Source organism: Ranitomeya imitator, chromosome 8 (genome assembly GCF_032444005.1).
Source record: "Ranitomeya imitator isolate aRanImi1 chromosome 8, aRanImi1.pri, whole genome shotgun sequence".
In the NCBI taxonomy this organism is placed as follows: Eukaryota; Metazoa; Chordata; class Amphibia; order Anura; family Dendrobatidae; genus Ranitomeya; species Ranitomeya imitator.
This window is the reverse complement of record NC_091289.1, coordinates 20437560-20456608: the sequence shown is the minus strand read 5'-3', so window position 1 is coordinate 20456608 and position 19049 is coordinate 20437560. Positions and strand designations below refer to the sequence as shown.

Sequence of the window (19049 nt, the reverse complement as noted above, 5' to 3'; positions counted from 1 at the left end):
CACTCTGGGGGCTGGGGAAACAGGGGCAGGATTGGGCTTACCCCCTCTCCAGGTGCTGCTGGCAGGCTTCTTCGGCTCAGGCGCCCTGTTATTGGCATACTCATCTGCCAGGGCGGCTGTAGCAGAAGCCCCCTTCGGTTTCCGGTCACGGAGGAACTGCTGGAGGTCCTCTGGGCAGTTCCACAAGAACTGCTCCATGACGAACAGTTCCTGGACCTCCTGGCGGGTGGTGAGCGCTAGACCCGAGGTCCAGTGCTCTGCAGCTCTCAGCAACGCCCGCATGTGGTCGGTCCAGGTGTCCTTTGGGCCCCGCTGCAGGCTCCGGAACTTCTTGCGGTAGGACTCTGGGGTGAGGTTGTAGTGCTGGATCAGCGCCCGCTTGATGCTGCTGTAGTCCTGCTCCGCCCCGGCAGGTAAGTCCCCCAAAACTTCCAGGGACTTACCCCTCAAACGGGGGGTCAGGTATCTTGCCCACTGATCCGGGGCCAGATGGTGTTGAAGGCAGGTCCTTTCAAAGGCCAGCAAGAAGGAATCCAGGTCTCCATCCTTCTCAAGCAGAGGGAAGTCCTCGGCCCGGACTTTGGAAACCCTGGACTCTGGCGGTGCTGGGGCGTCCAGCGGGAGCCCGCGTTGAGCCATCTCCAGTCGGTGCTGGCGCTCCGCTGCTCTCTCTGCCGCTGCCCGCTCAGCAGCTCTCTCTGCCCGCTCCGCTGCCTCACGGCGTTCTGCACGCTCGGCCTCCGTTGCTTTCTCTGCAGCTGCCATGAGTCTCATATAGGCGTCTTCATTACCCGCCTCGAGACGTGCTACTGCCGCTGCAACAAGGGCCGCTGATGTGGACAGGCTGGGGCGGGTAGGTGGTGGGTAGTCCCTTGCCGGACTAAGCACGGGTGGCTGGCTCCTTGGGGAGTCTGGGCTGAGCTCCCCCTCGCCTGGAACAGTACCGTCCACCACCACCTCCTCATAAGCCATAGCACTGGCCTGCGCCCTCACTGCACTCCTGGTGCCCTCCGCCATCTTTGAAACCTCTGGTTACTGACACAGCTGTACCCCTGACCTTGCACACAACTTATTATATCTACACTCTGACCGTCTAGTGCTGGGCTGACCTTAAGACCCCAGCAGTGAAAGTTACCACTGGTAGTCTTTAGTGTCTGGGAGTAGGGGTCCCATGCACACTATTACTCTGATCCCACGTACGCTGCCACCACTGTGAAGGATTACCCCTTCCTCCCACGTCACCAATCCGTGACGTCACTACACAGGTCCAGCTCTCCGGCGCCCCCTTTGTCTCTCAGGTCAGTAAAGGGACTGCACCTAGAGCAAATGGCCGCCGGGGAGACTGCCCTGTTACCCACCCTGGGTATTCTAAGATTCGCAATCAGAGTAAAAGGATCAGCCCAAAATTAATTTATGATTTAATTGCCTTAAGGGCGCACTAGATAATTACAAGAAATATACAATCACAATATATCAAGAGTTACAGTCAGAGTACAATATAACAACAATAATACAAGGCTTAAAGGTATAAAGCTGGAGGTCAATTTACCAGGTTGAAGGTCGCTTGTGGAAGCCGGGGGGCATAGCCTTCCGCAGGTCCAAAACTTAGTTGCCGGGCAGCCCCCAGAAAGCATGTGCTTGCCCCCCTCTGGCTGGCATACCCTGTTCCTTAAGATGTCATCATCATCATCTTCTTCTGTGGAGTGAGACCCTCCCAGTGACCTCAGCGTCTTCTTATACCTGGCTGAGCCCCCCTGCCTGCAGCTGGGTGGGCTTAGCAATCTCCACCCCCTCTGTCTCCCTGCAAGATTTATTCCAATATCTAATAAATGGGATAACTTCTCTCAGGATGATCGGATCAGCACACGGGCAGTACCAGCGCCTGTGGTTTGTTCTGCCGGTCGTACTGGGATCAAACCTGGACCCATTCGGTCCCTGTGGGAGGCTGATCCCTATATCTCGGGTTTCAGACCTCCCACCGCCACGGGAATCGCACTATTAGATGCACCATTTCTTTAGGGTAAGGAGAATATTTTTTATGAGCCTGTACCTCGGACGATGCGTCCATAATTCACAATTCCATGTTGGAGACGGTTTGGCTGGGCTGCCATAATAGATGTGTATCCAGTGGCCACTTGGCATGCGTGTTTTAATTAAGCCCCCAAGCATTTCCAAGCCCCCTGGTGGCGTGGTTTCCTCATGGGGCTTTGAACTACCGTCTACAGTTTACCCTGAGCTCAGCCCGTTAGCATACTAATAGGAACTCTATTCATTAGCAAAGGTGGGGGTCCAGGAGCACTCCTGTGTCCAGGAGACAAAATGGAGTCACGCCAATCTGATAGCATGCCTGTTCCAAGATGGCGGCTGTTCCCTCATCACAGAGGCCTACAAAGAAAAGAGCACAGTACCTACAGTCAAATATGGTGGAGGTTCAAAGATGTTTTGGTGTTTTATTGTCCGGTCCATTTTAGGGGTTTGTGTGTGAAATTATTTTTAGTTTTGCCAGCACTTTAGTGGAGGACCAGACTCACTTGGAGAAAAAAAAAAAAACAGCAACAAAGTGTGTGAACAAATCCTTAGACTTTGGGTGCTGGGTGTATAAAAGAGTGGGCTCAACGCTTGAGCAGCAGTAAGTTCGCACATCTTATTAACCCTATATGTTTGCCAGATATTGCCAAAGGGTTAAGCACAGTGTCCTCTGTTTTTATCGATTACTTATTGTGTTTCTTTCCCAGCACCAATGCGAGAGAGCAATCACAGCGGAGATGAGCGTTACCCTTTCTTTGGCGGCCTCCTGGGCCAGCATAAACTTCTTTTTCTCCTGTTCCACCCTCATCTTCTCCATCTCTAGTTGACTGTTCAGCAAAGCCTGCAAACAATAACAGCGATGTGAGAACAGAGCCCAGCGTCCAAGAGACGAGCTGGAGGAAGAGGAAACAACTTCACCTTTTCCCTCCGAGCTTCTTCTCCCGTTTTCTTGTATTCCATCTTCAGATTCTCCAATTCCACCTGATTTCTGTTGAATAAAGAAGAAATGTCAGAAAAATGCATGAGAACGGAGGACAGAAGCGGTAATAAATGGAGGATTCCTGTATCTGCAGGGATGAAGGACGGGCTGTTATACAACGTGTCAGCACCAACTAGTGGTCGGATAAGTGAACTGCACTACTAATACCAGACGCACTTATAAAACGTTTTTTTTGTACTGTTCCAAACATGCCAAATAGATTAGCAGATTTTACAGAAAATTGGTCCTTATTACTCTCTACTAAGTTCTCTATTCGCACTGGCGATAAACACAATCCCCCAAAATCAAGATGAATTAGCAGGATGAGATGATTTTCACCTAATGTATATAGGGGGCTGCCGACCGATGGTAGATACGCCAGTCTTAGTAAATGTGGGCCACTGTTACAAGTTCCTCAGATTCGAGGGATGTCACAAAATAATAAAAGAGCCAATGCCCACTCTCCCTGATCATCTGGAGCCCACGCAGTCCCGTATTTCATTCTTAGACACAATGTAAATGCATCTTCTGTCCATCACAGATGGAGGCAGGTCATGGCTGCGGCCAGTCTTTGGCTGAGCATTTCCTGCCATTTCTGGGGTGTAGGATGGGTTTGGGCACAGTCAGACTTGGTGCTTTTCTTTAATGAAACATTGAGAAGCTCATGAATAATGCCGAAATTTCTGCTAAGCAATTCCAAAAAGTGGAGAGCTACTTTAAAGATATGGGGCGAGCCTGTGTATCCCCCCCACATCTGCTCTTACATAAGCAGTACCTGCTGTATTCTTCCTCCATATTTGACAACCTGGACTTCTCCACCTCTAGCTGAGCTTGGAAGCGGCTCTTCTCTTGGCGGAGGAGGCTATTTTGCGACTCGATGGCTGAGATTTGAGTTTTCGCAGACAGAAGCTCCTCGGTTGCTGCCCTCTCTTTTTCTATGGCGGACGCCGACCAAGTCTGTGATTCAGCTGTAAGACGAAGAGGGCAGAAAGGGATAATCACAAAGCCATAAAACGTTAACGTGTACGATCCTGTACAAGTTACACTGGAGCAGAGTGAAGATTGTGCAGTGTGGATGCAGCTAAAATAGACTAAAAAGCTGCAAAAAAAAAAAAAAACATGCTGGAAATACAAGAAACAATTCCTAGATTTAATAAAGTCTAAAACCTGACATCATATCCACGGCGGTCTATGGTGGCGAGTGCGGAGTATCTAAATCCATTTTGGAATGAATGGTCAAGATACTTTCTCAGGTTAGTTATATCTGAGGCTCGTGGTCATGAGTAAACTTTTCTTACTGAGGCGATCGGACAGATTCTTCTCCAACTTCTCCCAGGATGTGGTCTGAGCCGCTAACGTTGCTTGGAGGTTCTCAATTTGGCGCAGCAGTGGTCGTGTAGCGGAAGTGACGCTCTGACTCAGCTCCTGGTTCCGAGATTCCCCTTCTTGGAGTCTCTGAAATACAACAATCCGAGCAATCAAGCAAAGGCCTGTGAGGATTCTGGGTGCATCCGTGTGCTCGTGGCCTGACCACGGGTGCAAGATCCCGAACTCAAGCCGACACGGCCGAGGAAGTAACGCAGATCCTATAAACCTGGCACTGTCCATACGGCGCTACTGCGATCTCAAGCACGGAGCTGCAAAGGGATTAGAGATCTACTTCACATTGTCATTTACAATGACAGCAGATCCCATTTACAGACAATATCTGCAGACTATCGCCTGGTGATCTGTACATTCCTCGCCATTATGGAACTAACAGTCTCAGCATGCCCTGACAACCATGTGCAGGCTGGACAGAGTGCAGAGGTCGCCTCTATTGGGCCTTGCATGTTACCTGCTGTAGCTCTGCTATTTCTTGCCGGAAATAATCCTCTTTCCTTGCAGCCTGCGTCACCACATCGTGAGCACCAGTCAACGCGAACGCTATGGTATTTGCTTGCGCTCCACCGCGGCTGCTGCACTACGCATAGCGGATATCCACTCTCCCTTTGCAGTCCAACGGCCGGAAGTGCCAGCCGCGGACCGGAAGTACGTCGCGCACCGGAGCCAAGGCGCGCATATTTAGATCTACAGCTGGAGAGGTAAGAGGACATGACTGCAATGGATCTGGCACTTGGCTGCAGTATGAATTAACCCCTTAACTCCTCTGGAGGCATTTTCGTTTTCGAGTTTTCGTTTTTCACTCCCCTTCTTCCCAGAGCCATAACCAGGAGACCTCTGGTTGTCATGCCAACCCACCGCTGACCCGCGATCACGTGGGGGAGGGGCGTCACCCTTGGGTGGATTTCCGGCACGATTGCCGAAGCGCATGCTAAATGCCGCCGTCAGTGTTTGACAGCGGCATTTAACAAGTTAATTAGCCGCGGGTGGATCACGATTCCACCCGCGGGTGTTCCGGGCACATGTCAGCTGTTCAAAACAGCTGCCATGTACCAGGAAAAATGTGGGCTCACTGCTGCAGCCCACATCAAAGGGAGGGAGTCCGACATCGGCGCACTACTACGCTCGATGTCAGAAAGGGGTTAAACATCCATAGCATTTTCCGGATAAGCACGAGATAAACGTATCGGGGGCTCGGGTGAAGGGGTCCACCTGTGACATCTTAGAAGGAAAAGGAAACCTAAGGGATATATATACCTCCTCTACATTACGTCCGGTAACGCCGTTCCTTTTTTTGTCCGTCCTTGCTATTGATGGTATGTAGTGGTGTTGTTGGGTGGTCATAATAACAGATACCACCTCTATATGTGAACACTATCGCTATGTTGCATTTCTAGCACTTCTGCTGCGCCGTTACTATAAGGGTATGTGCACACGTAGATGGAACCTCTGCGGATTTTTCCTCTCCTGTTTTGAGAAATCCGCAGGTAAATAGCACTGCGTTTTACCTGCGGATTTTATGTGTTTTTTGTGCGGATTCCACCTGTGGATTCCTATCATGGAGCAGGTGTAAACCACTGTGGAATCCGTACAAAGAATTGACATGCTGCGGAATAAACAACGCAGTGTTTCCGCGCATTTTTTTCCGCAGCATGTGCACTGCGGATTTTGTTTTCCATAGGTTTACATGGTACTGCAAAACGCATGGAAAACAGCTGCAGATCCGCAGCATCAAAACCGCTGCGGATCCGCTGCAAAATCCGCAACGTGTGCACATAGCCTAATACACGTGGTAAATTATATAATGAGGGCACATTTTATCATGGGCAACTTGGATTGATCCGCTTGATGTTGGTTGTGCTGTTCGGTTGATCAGTGTAGCGTAACTGCTTTTGATCCTAGTAAGCAGAATCACAGATAAATTGCACATGTGAAGGATAGCACACACAGAGCTCGTATGCAGTTTTTGTGATCCAAACATTTTAGAGGCTTGGTCCTCCTTTGGATGATATAATTGCTGCGACATTGCTCCACAGACTCCGCTATATTTGTATGCTTTATGCGCTAGTACGACTAGAATATTCCTCTGTGGGCCATACCAGGAGTACTACTTATGTGTGTGTACACCATGCATTCTATGTGCGCGAGTCTTTGCACTTTTTGAGGTTTGCGCGATAAATGTATTTATTTTAATAGTTCTATCAAAAGTTAATTTTTAGCTTAATCTCTACAATACTACTATTTCCTGTTTGGGTACCACCTACCTGCTGATCTTTGTTTGATCTTTACATTCCTAGCTGTTGTGGAACTAACACTCTCAGCATGCCCTGACAACAATGTGCATGCTGGACAGATTGCAAAGGTCGCTCCTATTAATCCTCGCACATTACCTGCTGCAGCTCTGCTATTTCTTGCCGCAAATAATCCTCTTTCCTTGCAGCCTGTTGCTCCGCTCTTTGCAGCGCCAGCCTCAAATCAGCCACCTGAAAAAGAGGAATTCGTATTAAAAAATTCATTGCTCAAAGAGCGGATAAAATTCAGTGCAGTTTTTTACCTGCTCATAAATAAGTGGAAAGACAATTATACTTGTAATATCATCACATCCAGCAAACAGCTGGGGTGTAATGTCTCATGGTATAATAATCTTTTTACGGGAGTTATTCACTACTAGGACAACCCCGCCTCAATCTGAACGAGGGAAAGGCGCCGGCACCGGAGGGGAGCACAAGTGTTTTTATTTCATTCAGATTGAGGAGTTGACCTTGTTGTGGACAACTCCTTTAAGGGAGGTTTCATACAGCCCCAATCCCTTCTGCATTGGGTCTGGTCATGCCCACCTGAACAGGCAGGGGACTCAGATTCTGCTGTGCTTGTGTCCCTGCTGGCCAGAGAAGTCATGCTATCCTGAGATACATGGTGGATACTTGATTCACATCCAAAGACGGCTTATGTATTTCGGAGTTTACCTGAATGGCCAAGGCTTCCTGCTGCTTTTGTGACTCTTCCTTTGCCTTTTCCAGCGCTGAACACATCTCTTCCTTCGCTCTGATTTCGCAGCTTAGCGCCACCTCCTGCGCTTCGCTGGCTTTTGTGGCATTTGCTTTGTGTAATTCAGCGAGCTCCCTGAGACAAATAAAGACGACATACGTCAGGATGGTCCTGAACGAAGACTTATAGAAAGGAGCAAATAAAACTGCAAGCTAAGCATGAGTATGGATCAACCATAACCAACAGTAAATAATAATTTAGATATTATAAGGGGGCATATGTGCTGACAGGTTGGACCTCCCAACTTCCTCTGTAGAGAGATATTAAAGCCTCCTTTCTCCTCACCGGTAGGAGCCGTCCAGAGCTGCCTGCAGACTGCGGTTCTTCTCTTGGATTTCGTCCAGCTCTGTCTGTAATCTTCCCACATCCTTCTCTTGTCTTTCCACCACGCTGTTCAGCTTCCTGATGTTCTCGCGATGCTGTTTCTCCACCTCTTCTTTGCCATCCAAAGTCTGAAAGAAAATAGAAAACGACACAATTTGGATTATTTAACAGAAGGTTCATAGATGGAGCCTGCGTCATGCACGCTTAATAAAACAGGCGCTGAAAGGTTTAAGGTAAAACACTAAATGTCAGCCTCTCTTATCCGGGACTACTTTGGAAATCCCAATTGAAGACCCCCCCACCCACCAAAGCTGTTCTACAATATGCTGTCGTGTATAGGTAAGGAGACCCGTCCTTCCAACACAGGAACTTCTAGGGCTGACAGTTCACTTACTGCCTAGTATATCCCAGCCCTGACAGGAGCTAATAAATAATGTTCCCATCACTGTCCGTGGTCTTAGGTTGTGACTTCTCGGTGTAAGTGCCATTTACAACCCACCTGTTGTAACAGCTGAAGTTCTTCCTCCAGCTCCCGGATCTTCTTCGTCTGCCTACCGATGGCGTTCTCATGCTCCTTTTCCTTGGATCGCAGCTTCTTGATAATATTGGAGTTGTGAAGTTGTTGTTTGGAAAGTTTCTCTCCTGGTGGTGGCCAAAATATGTGAAGTCATTAGTATGGGAAAGCCAGACAGTGATAAGTCAGTGACCCCCACCCCAGCAAAAAGGGAGAAGAAATGATGTGTGATGAAAGAGAAGGATTAGAAGAAGACATTATAAAAGCGTTGGTGTCACAGCCCCCGACAGATGGGAACCTTCTATGTAAGAGGATTTGCAAAATATGACCTGGCCCTTGAGCACGTGGCATATGGTGCATGGTAGACCCCATTTCTCCAGATAACAGGAGTAACATCCCCTCAATGCTCTCACCTTCCTCCATCAGCCCTGTAATTTGCTCGTCCTTTTCCCGCATTATCTCGGCTGTCTCGCTGGACTTCAGTCTGGTTGCCAGCTCCTCCTTTATGGCTTTGACCTCCTGAAAATAAAAGTTATTATAATAAAGTATGTCTTTAGCTCTGTTTCTAATGGGCTGATAGCCATGAGCCCAAATAACGTTCAGCCGACAGCCATCTCTCCCGTCTCCCCCACACACATGAAGTCTCAGCTTCCCTTTTGGGAGGGAAGGGTCAGGAAGCCCCCCACACAGTTTCCCAGCGCGGCTTTAGCGGACGGTCGTACAGGTGGGCGTCCTTTGGTAAAAAGATGAATATCTTCCATCCTGCATTATTAGATGCCCTTTAATCATCATAAAAGGGGTCGTCTCAACAAAAGCGAGAAGACAATATGGATGCCACACATTTTTTTCCTACCTTTTTGGTAGTGTCCCTCTCTTTACACGCCACTTGCGCCCTCCTTTCGGCTTCCGCTATCCGATGCGTGAACTCATCCTTCAGCAACGACACGCTGCTACTTTCTTCTTTAACCCTAACAAGCTCACTGCCAATAATAGGAAATATATTAGCTTTTTACACAAATTCCCTATGCAGGTTCATGAAAAAAATTATAAATAAAAAAAAAACGTCATGCAATCTGATAGGTTGCAATCGGTGACTGGCTCCGCTTCACCACTGCACTTGGGTTTGATAAATCTTCCAGTAATTTATTTACCTCGTTACCCAAAGCAACCAATCAGAGTGCGTCTATTACTTTTCCAGGATAGTTTAAAAATTAAAAGCTGAGCTCTGATTGGCTGCAAAGGGCAAGGAAATTAATCCCCCATTACAGTGGACACTGCCCGCACAGCGGCGGTGCTGAAAAGGGGCAGAAGTCGATCAGTGGAGGTGAGGCGTCAGTCCATATAGCCAAGTGAATACTCCCATCATCCGCGTGCACACGTGGCTTACTCTTTGAGGTTGTCCAGAGTCTCTTCTAACAACGCCTTTTCTTTGCTGACGGACAGCAGCTGCGTTTCTCTCTTCTCCAACCGACTATTGAGCTCATTCACAATCTGCACAAAGGGAGAGACGCAAAGAAACTTTGGGTTAAATCGTTATAAAAGTTGCATTACTTATGTTGAATCCCTTGAAAAAAAAAAAAGAAAGCAGCTGCCAGTCCAAATCTCCGTCTATAGCTTCTACCCGGTCTGAAATCCGAAAAAAAAAAAAAAAAAATGTATTTTAGTGCTTCTTTAAATAAGTAAAAAAAGTGAAAATCAACTACCGGTATTTTGTATAAACAAATTAAAAATGAGAAGAAAAAAAAAAAGGCAAAAACAGTAGCGAAAATGTTAGAGATACGTAAACCACATGTGAGCAAAAACTCGAAAATATATCAGGTCTTGAACGGCCAAAAATTAGCCGTGTGCATTTTAGAAACTGCTACTGATTTAGGAGATAAAAAATAAAACAATAGTTACTTTATTGAATTATTTTAAAGAGCTTTTATCGAGTTGTTGGCTGTTTTGTTGTTTTTTTTGTTCACGGGCTGACAAAACAGTCATGGAGACAGAACAATCGCTGAGATGATCGTTCTGTCCCCATACAGCTTCATTTTATCAGCAGTACATCCCCCGTTTATGTGGGGTGACGCGCGAGTGATAAGGACGATTCTTTTGAATGCTGGCATAAAAATCATTTCATCTGAGAAAGGAACGTTTTGCTTGTTCATTGGGCGACTTCCAGCCTATTTACAAGGGACGGTATGTGGCAACGAGCGATCGTTCGATCAATTGTTTGCGTGCTATTATAATGCATCATCGCTGAGCTGTAAGGGTCTGTGCACACGTTGCGGATTTTGCTGCGGATTCGCAGAAGTTTTCCCTGAGTTTACAGTACCATGTAAACCAAAATCCGCAGAGAACATGCTGCGGAAAAAAAACACGCGGAAACGTAGCGTTGTTTATTCCGCAGCATGTCAATTCTTTGTGCGGATTCCGCAGCGGTTTACACCTGCTCCATAATAGAAATACGCACAAAATCCGCTAAAAAAAAAACACGGTAAATCCGCGGTAATTCCACAGGTAATCCGCAGTGCGGTTTACCTGCGGATTTACCAAAATCAGACCGGAAAAATCCACAGGACTTTCCGCAACATGTGCACGCAGCCTAACGCAGCTTTCCTATTATCAGCAGCAGTCATAGAACACAAACTAGAATGCAGCTTTCTCATTCTCGACAGCAGTCTTAAAATGTATCATCATGGGCTGTAACCCAACTTTCCCAATGATTGTTTCAGGGCAGTAACAGCACTGAGAAAGCTGGATTACAGCTTAGTACTGTCATCATTGGAGCAGTGGAAAAGATTGGATTACAGTTTAGCTTTCGGCTGTGAACAGCCACGATCAAAGGGCTCAAACTTTATAACGAGGGCTTCTTACATGATAGTAGCCAGATGTACTGGACCTGCAAAATACAAAAGTCTACAATAGATTAGTACTGTATGCCAAGAGCATGGCAATCCGGGAGGGCCGGTGCGGTGGTCTAACAGATGCACCATCCCGACTTTAGGTCAGACAGGGAACTGTAAAGTGATTCCCTTATCGCTGTAATAATTGTGCGATCTCACAAAAACAAACCATTTTTCTAAAAAAAAATTAATAAATTAATTAATAAATAAAATAACGATATGAAAGTCAGGTACCACTCATTCACCTGCGAAAAAAATTGAAAGCAGCACTTCAGCATTTTAATTTTTTTTTCACGGCTGGAGTGGAGCTTTAAATGTAAGCCCCCTGGTCAGATACTCACCCCTCCGACATCCTCACCGTTTTTTGGCACCGCTCCAGTCCAGCGGCGCCGCTATCTTGACTGGCCGGAAGTCAAAAGCGCTCACTGCAAGTCTATAAGAGCCAGGAGGAGGGTCTCATAGGCTTATATTGATTAGTGACCTCCGAGCGCTCCATGAAACACTGGGGCAGCCGGCAGGTCACAAACTGCAGGAGACGGACCAGAGCGGTGGAGAAAACAGATGAAAATGCCGGAAAGTGAATATCAGACAGGGGGGCAGGGGACTTGAATTTTCAGCACCACTCCAAAGGTGAAATTAAAAAAAAAAAGCTGGAGTGGTGCATTAAAGGAAGTGTCCCTTGAATGGCTAATTAAACACTAGATCTACAATAAAAAAAAAGTAAGATAAAGCAGAGATTATGGGAGTCAGGGATTATTGTGGTCTCCCCATAAACCAATCCAATCAAGGACACTACAGTCAATCCCCCCTAGTCTGTGGAAGAATACAATGCATTGTTCCCTGTTAGCAGCCATTTCAGAACAGAGCGATAAAACCAATCTACTGTGTCTGCAGATGACCTGGAACTGTAGAACAAAGCAACCAGGATGTTTCCTGGCTTTTATTACCTTTTGCATATCTTCCATTGTATATTCGACCTTTGGCTCGGTGTCAGCCTCGTGCTCCTTCCCCGACACTCCCTGGCTGGCTGATTCTGGCTCCTGCGGAGCTGCGACCAGGAGATCCGGCTCCTCGGAGTTTACCGGGGTTGCGCTCCTTCCACTCTCCTCCATCTCTATGTCATCGCTGGAGTGCACTAGCAGCGTCGTCTCATTCACTTCTTCATCAGTTTTGCTCTCCGTGGAGCTGGTAATGTCCATAATCGGGCTGGAAGTGTTCACCGCGATGGCGACCAGGGTGCACCCCCTGCCTGGCAGCTCGTCATCAGAATTGATTTCACTAACGCTGCGACTGTCCAGGGACTGTACGCTAAACGAGTCTATCCTTTCAAAGGCATCAGAAGACGAGCAGCTTTCGGTCAGCTTCGGGAACTCATCCAAGCGGCCGAATTCTGCAGAGGGCGACAGTAGCTGGAAGGAGTTCTGCATCAGGCTGAGGTTTCCCTTGGAGTCCGTCACTTCCTGCCTGGAGCTGACGGAGCTCTCGCTAATTACGCTCTCATGGTCCAGCACTTCAATGTCACTAGTCGTGGAGGTGCCGGAAGAGAAAGTGCTGACGGGAGGGGATGGCGTATTACTCTGACGATCTTCTAGTTTTTGGTCCTTGAGGTCGAGCGCATTGTCCTTACTTTCTGGTGGATCCGTTGGAGAGGAATCAATGGCGTCTTCTTCTGTCTTCGGTTCTAGCTCCCCTTCCGGAGCCTCGGGGAAGTCACTAGATTCTTGAACGGGCTTTTCGAGGTCACATTTCTCCTCGGTTGGTTCTTCTGATTCATCCAAAGCCAACTCCCCTGTATTTTCTAACTCCAGACGTTCCTCCTGCTCCTTCTCTCGTTGCTCATCCTGGCAGTCGTTCCTCGCATGTATTAAAGGCTCGGGTGCATGTTGCTTTACTTCTTCTTTGGGTCTTTGCGATTTGGTGGGAGGCTTAGATACCACAGGACCGGCCGTCACAGGTTTTGTCTCTGAGAGAAAGGCACTGAAAAAAGTTTCAGACTCGTCCACCACAGTTCTTCTGACAGGCTTGGTGATGGCGGTGGGTGACAGTATGACCTGGGTTTCATCCTCCTCCGATTGTCCTCCCCAGTTGGAATTTTCCCAGCTCCCCTTGATGGAAGAACCGCTGCCTAAAAAATAAAAAAAAGGAAAATGTGAGATCCGATGTGAACATAAATAATAATCATTTTATTTCTATGGCGCCAACATATTCCACAACAATGTCAGACATTATAGAGTAACACATGAGTAGTGAGGACCCTGCTCGGAAATAAGAGAATGGGGGGGACACAAAAAGTAACAACTGCTGAACTTTATGTTTTATATATTATATGGGCTGCTGCCCAGTCGGGGTCTGGTTTCTGAGACCCCCATCACCGTTCCTGTAGGAGCATACTCACATAGCGGTGTACGGACCCATAGACTTACAGGAGCTGCGCATTTCAGGACAGTGTTTTGGGTGATCGATGGGGGTATCAGGATCTGCCCCCCACTGATAAGCAATACTTTACAATCCATATAATACCTATAAAGATTTTGATAATGATAGATAGTCTTTAGTGAGTACATGTGACTTTTGGATTGGTAGGGACAACTTCATGCAGAGACCCTCATGATAGCTAAAATTAAGCCGCAGAAGTGTTGTGCGGAGCTCGGACAGCTCCGTGTACTCGCTCTCTGAAAAAGCTTCTGTTGCTTTGTTTTAACAATTATGGTGGTCTCTCGGCACCCAGACCGGACCCCACAATAACACTCTTTCACATGGTGGTCTCGGCACCCAGACTAAACCCACCCCAATAAAAGCCTATCACATATCTACAGTCTTCTAAATCAATGGCACCCATTCAGGTTGGCGTCAATGTTTTCTTTGTGTCATATATTTATTTTTACACGGCTTTCCTATCTCCGGTCACCATAAGATTATATCGTTTCTTCACGACAGCAAAATACAGAATATGAAATGATGAAATAGGAAAAAGGTAAGCGTGCGCAAAACACCACAATGACCAGAAAGGAAAAGAAAGAATCCCTATTGCTTCTCGCAGGTAAGAACGAGCCACCCTGAGACAAAGACGGAAGCCGGACAACTCCCACATGGAAGAACAGGGAGCAGAAAAGTCATGGAGAAGAGAAAATACAAGCAAAGAATGGAAAAGATTAATCCGACAGACATTTATGGTGCCAGTAGTGGCCGTTCTCTCAGCGGGTCCGGGGTCTCGTCTCTCCCCATAACAGGAAACAGCCCGGAGCCCCCTCTCCACTCATTCCTATGGAGAAGGAGGCAGCCGAGAATTAAACAGGGGTCATCGCATCCCTTCAAATGGGGTGTTCTCTTTATCATTATAAGAAAAGCAATTTTGCAACCTCTTATTAAAAATACTCTGCTCTCGAGAATAGACATTTTTCGGTTCTGTAGTTTATCGCTCAGTGCCTAAATTACTGGACTCAGGCAAGACGTACAGCGCCGACAAGCTCCTTTGCTATTGATCTTGCAAGCGCTGCTCTGAAGCTGACCGAATGGCTAAAAGCATCGAAGAGTGCACAATTCGGGCCAGCGGCTCGGCCATGCCGCGGACTTAGAAATGCCAATCATCATCTGCAACTAGGAAGCAAGAAAACAAGGGAATGATGCGCTCCTGAAGACAATATGAGAATAAGCCTGTACGATGGGAATTCCCCTTTAAATGACATTTAAGGGATGCTTCCACCTTAAAAAGTGCTGGGATACATCATCGGTTTATAATCGGTGAGGGTCCAATCTATGGGATCCCATAACATAGCACGGACGTAACCCTGCACACCCTATTCACTCGCCCCTTTATTCTCAGTAACAGGAGGGGTCTCAGAGACCGTTAAGTGATCGCACATCCTCGAGCGATGGAAAATGGCAATGCCCCTGCTGGGCATGGGGGAAGACCTGCTGAGAAACAAGAATCAGACCAGTCTTAAAGAAGTACCGTAATAATGACATAAAACTATTCTTACATCTGGATCACATCAATAAACAGCAGAGTGTCTCCAGGTCCATAGGTGGTGTCAGTTGGGGTCCATGTCCCCATGTGAAGGAGCTGCAGAGCTCTGCATGGCTAGGCTCCCGCTAAACCACGTCCACACGCTGGAGAGCGGCCACGTGATTTTAAAGCCAAGGGACTTCCAGTCATCGCATAAGACTCTGTGTGATCCGACTGAGCTCATGGTGGGTGGGCGTCATGTGACGCAGTAGTAGAGGACTTGTGAGGTGAGAGTGATCCTAAAGAATATTAATACATGCACACAATAACTATAAGGGACGAGAAAAAAGAAAGTTTAAGAACGCTGTGGCCCCTGCAGGTTGGGATCCAGTGGGAATGATCTCTGCTTGGTCAATGTGGCAACAATCATCCTCCTCATAACAAAACTTCTCCAATGCTGCACCTATACACTAGAGTGCGCCCAGACTAACTCCTCACATTCGGTCTCATGAAGACAACCCCTATCCATGTGTCCTAATGGGGGCCTATTTGGGGAGAAAGGAAGCCACGTACTGGTGGTGTCAAGCCATCCTTATATTAAGCTGATGGCCATTTATCTGCCACAGGAGAATGGCTTAGCTGGAAAGTCAGCTGTTCCTTGGAGGTGGGACGGTCAACATCACAACCCCGAAAAACTATGTTTTTATGGACAGTTTAGCCATAGTAGCAACAACCCCAGCCCACTGGCCACACACATACACATATACTAACACATCATACAGGAATGTATCCGCTTTAAAGGCTGCACCAAGTTATGAAGTTAGACCTTTAAGGATGGGATAAAGGAGGACGTCACAACCTCCATGCACCCACTGACAAGTGGTACTTAGATCCCTATTAATTATAATGATGGCTGGACCATATATGACAAGCAATTTTTTATCTATTGTGACCCCCTATTTCCTTATAGACTAAAAGCTACAAGCCTCAGTCCTCATGTAACTGGTGAACTGTGTGTGACTTTGTATTGTCTTTATTCTCCATAAATTGTAATATGTTAGCGCCATAGAGACAAAGTTATTAATTATTTCATTATTATTAACTTATAGATTGCTGGGGTCTGACTGCTGGAACAAGGTCAAACATGCACACCTTCCTGGGATCAGCGGAGTCCCAGAAGTTAGACCCCCAGCAATGAATAATTTACAACTAACCCTTTTAAAATTAGCAAATATTACCAACATAGGCAGCGCAAAGGGCAACGCTCGCTCTGCGAGACTCAGGGTGGCCAAGTAGTAAACAATCACCCCATGTCACAAAGTGTTCGGAAAACGATCGCCAAATCCGAATTTGCCAAATCCGTACCATATTGGTGTCGAATTTATGTTTCACGCTCAACTCCGAACATATTCGCTCATCTGTACTCCCATGGCGTTCGGCTATGTTAGTCAAATATAGCAAAAACGGCGATCGCAATCAGAACCGAATATATGAAATATTCGCACATCTCTATAATAACAAACACTGGGGGTCCGAGCTCAGGAATCCTCACTGATCCCGAAAAATGAAGGAGGTAAGTAATGCAGCTCTGTAGGGTAAAACAAAACGTACAAATCTCGCACCACCAAAACCGTAAAGAATAGGGTTGAGCGAAACGGATCGTTCATTTTCAAAAGTCGCCGACTTTTGGCAAAGTCGGGTTTCATGAAACCCGACCCGATCCCTGTGTGGGGTCGGCCATGCGGTATGCGACTTTCGCGCCAAAGTCGTGTTTCGTATGACGCGCTTGGCGCCATTTTTTTCAGCCAATGAAGGGGCGTGGGCAGAGTGATGACATAGGTCTTAGGGGCGTGGACGCCTATCGCCATGTTGTTGCTTGTGCGCTGTAGCGATTTGCACTGTGTAACACCAGCTTTTCGAGAGAGAGAGAGAAAAAAAAAATCCCATTGCCTTTGCATTGGGTTTCGTGTTTCGGTCGATCCTCGACTTTTCGCCATAATCGGCCGATTTCACTCGACTCGACTTTTGAGATAGTCGGGTTTCGCGAAACCCGGCTCGACCCTAAAAAAGTCAAGGTCGCTCAACCCTAGTAAAGAAACCACTCAGCGGTACGAAGAAATCTGCAAATACTCAATTCATCAAGGAAGAAACAGATGTATAAGAAAATCCGAGGACCCATATAGAAAATATAGAATTTCACCGACACACAAGAAAAAAAATAAGAGCAATTAAAAAGTACAAAAATACACAACAGCCCCTCACCTGCGGCCCCCATAACAACTACCACAAGATGCCCCTCACCTCCTGCCAAAACAAATGTCACAAGAAGACCCCCTCACCTCCTACCCACATATCACAAGGGGGTCCGTCGCGTGAGGGGGGGGATCACTGATGGGGGGGCCGCACTGATGAGGAGTCACTGATGTGGGGGTCCCTGACGCAGGGGGGGATCATTGATGTAAGGAGGCACTGTTGTGTGGGGGGGGGGGGTCACTGACGAGTCACTGATGTGGGGGAGGTGGGTAATCCCTGATGCGGGGGTCCCTGACGCGGGGGGGGGGGAATCATTGATGTAAGGAGTCACTGATGTGGGGGGGTCACAGACGCGGGGGGATCACTGATGCGGGGGTCCCTGACGCGGGGGGGGGGGATCATTGATGTAAGGAGTCACTGATGTGGGGGGGGGGTCACTGACGAGTCACTGATGTGGGGGAGGTGGATAATCCCTGATGCGGGGGTCCCTGACGCGGGGGGGGGATCATTGATGTAAGGAGTCACTGATGTGGGGGGGGGGGGTCACTGACGAGTCACTGATGTGGGGGAGGTGGGTAATCTCTGATGCGGGGGTCCCTGACGTAAGAAGTCACTGATGCGGGGGTCCGATGCAGGGGGGAGATCATTGATGTAAGGAGTCAGTGATGTGGGGGGGGGGGTCACAGATGTGGGGGGGCCCCTGACGCAGGGGGGAGTCACTGATGTGGTGGGTCACTAATGTGAGGGGTCCCTGATGTGGGGGGCTCCCCATAGTTCGCTAATGATGCATACTGGTCACATGTCATCACTTTATAGCCCCTTTAATGCTGTTACCAGCCATTGTTTGGCACCTCCTACTGCTCATTAGATGGAGCCCCCCTTTAAGGCCGTGGCCCCTCTGCAGGGACAGCCCAGTGTCACCCACCACAGGCCGCTCACGTACCCTCCTCATAAGAGGTGATGATGGCGTCTGCCCAGGCGGTCTCATCCTCCTTTATATCCAGCACTCGGTCTATGGACTTCTGGGCCTGGGACAGCGCCTGCTTGGCGAAGCTTGACAGCTGTGAGGTATTAAACCAGCTCATGGTGCCGGGGCCGCCGCCGCCTCCTTCTCCCCGGGAACCCGTTACACACAGCGGCCGCCGAGCCTCCAGCACCACTTCCCGAACACGTAGCAGTAAACAAACCCCCGTCACGACGTCATCACAACGCTCCCAAGCGCGATCAGGTGACTTCCTTCCTAGCATGACGTCATCGCGGCGCGACACCTCAGGGAAGCTGATCATGTGACTTCCAGCTATTACCTCATTATTCCAATGAAGGGGCGGGGCTTATCCAAACGGTCTTAAAGTAACAGCGGCCTTGTTACCCATAGCAACCACCAAGACAGCTTTATTTTTCTGATTGGTTTTGTTGTCCATAGCAACAAGATTTACTAATTTCACACTTTATTCTTCATTTGTATTCAGTGTAACATCAGACTGCCGTGCAATAAGTTGCCACTTCTTGATCCCACAGCATTCACTGCCGTCTTCTCAATTTACGCTGCCAATGTTATTTTCATAGTATATGCAATTGTTCAGGGAGTTTTTCATTACATGTATTTCTATGCAGCCGCACACTCCGGTCCCGGCGGCAGTGACGGGTATTGATGCGCGAGTTTCTCCCATCACACTGACAAGTGGG

The 19049-nt window shown here is 47.9% G+C and overlaps 1 protein-coding gene across 1 annotated transcript in view; it reads right to left on the bottom strand.

Moving 5' to 3' along the window:
* The window catches only part of TMF1 (TATA element modulatory factor 1), a 32269-nt gene extending 13692 nt beyond the window's left edge, over window positions 1-18577 (bottom strand). The window contains exons 1-13 of the mRNA XM_069736529.1: window positions 18307-18577; window positions 12112-13289; window positions 9664-9767; window positions 9130-9256; window positions 8690-8795; window positions 8262-8404; window positions 7724-7890; window positions 7357-7513; window positions 6781-6873; window positions 4306-4462; window positions 3783-3975; window positions 2947-3016; window positions 2777-2869 (exon numbers count right to left, since the gene is read on the bottom strand). Of these exons, the coding sequence (XP_069592630.1) occupies window positions 2777-2869; window positions 2947-3016; window positions 3783-3975; window positions 4306-4462; window positions 6781-6873; window positions 7357-7513; window positions 7724-7890; window positions 8262-8404; window positions 8690-8795; window positions 9130-9256; window positions 9664-9767; window positions 12112-13289; window positions 18307-18448 (2730 nt within the window). The 5' untranslated portion in view covers window positions 18449-18577. The remainder of the gene's footprint in view (window positions 1-2776; window positions 2870-2946; window positions 3017-3782; window positions 3976-4305; window positions 4463-6780; window positions 6874-7356; window positions 7514-7723; window positions 7891-8261; window positions 8405-8689; window positions 8796-9129; window positions 9257-9663; window positions 9768-12111; window positions 13290-18306) is intronic.
* Between the last annotated feature and the right edge of the window lie 472 nt (window positions 18578-19049).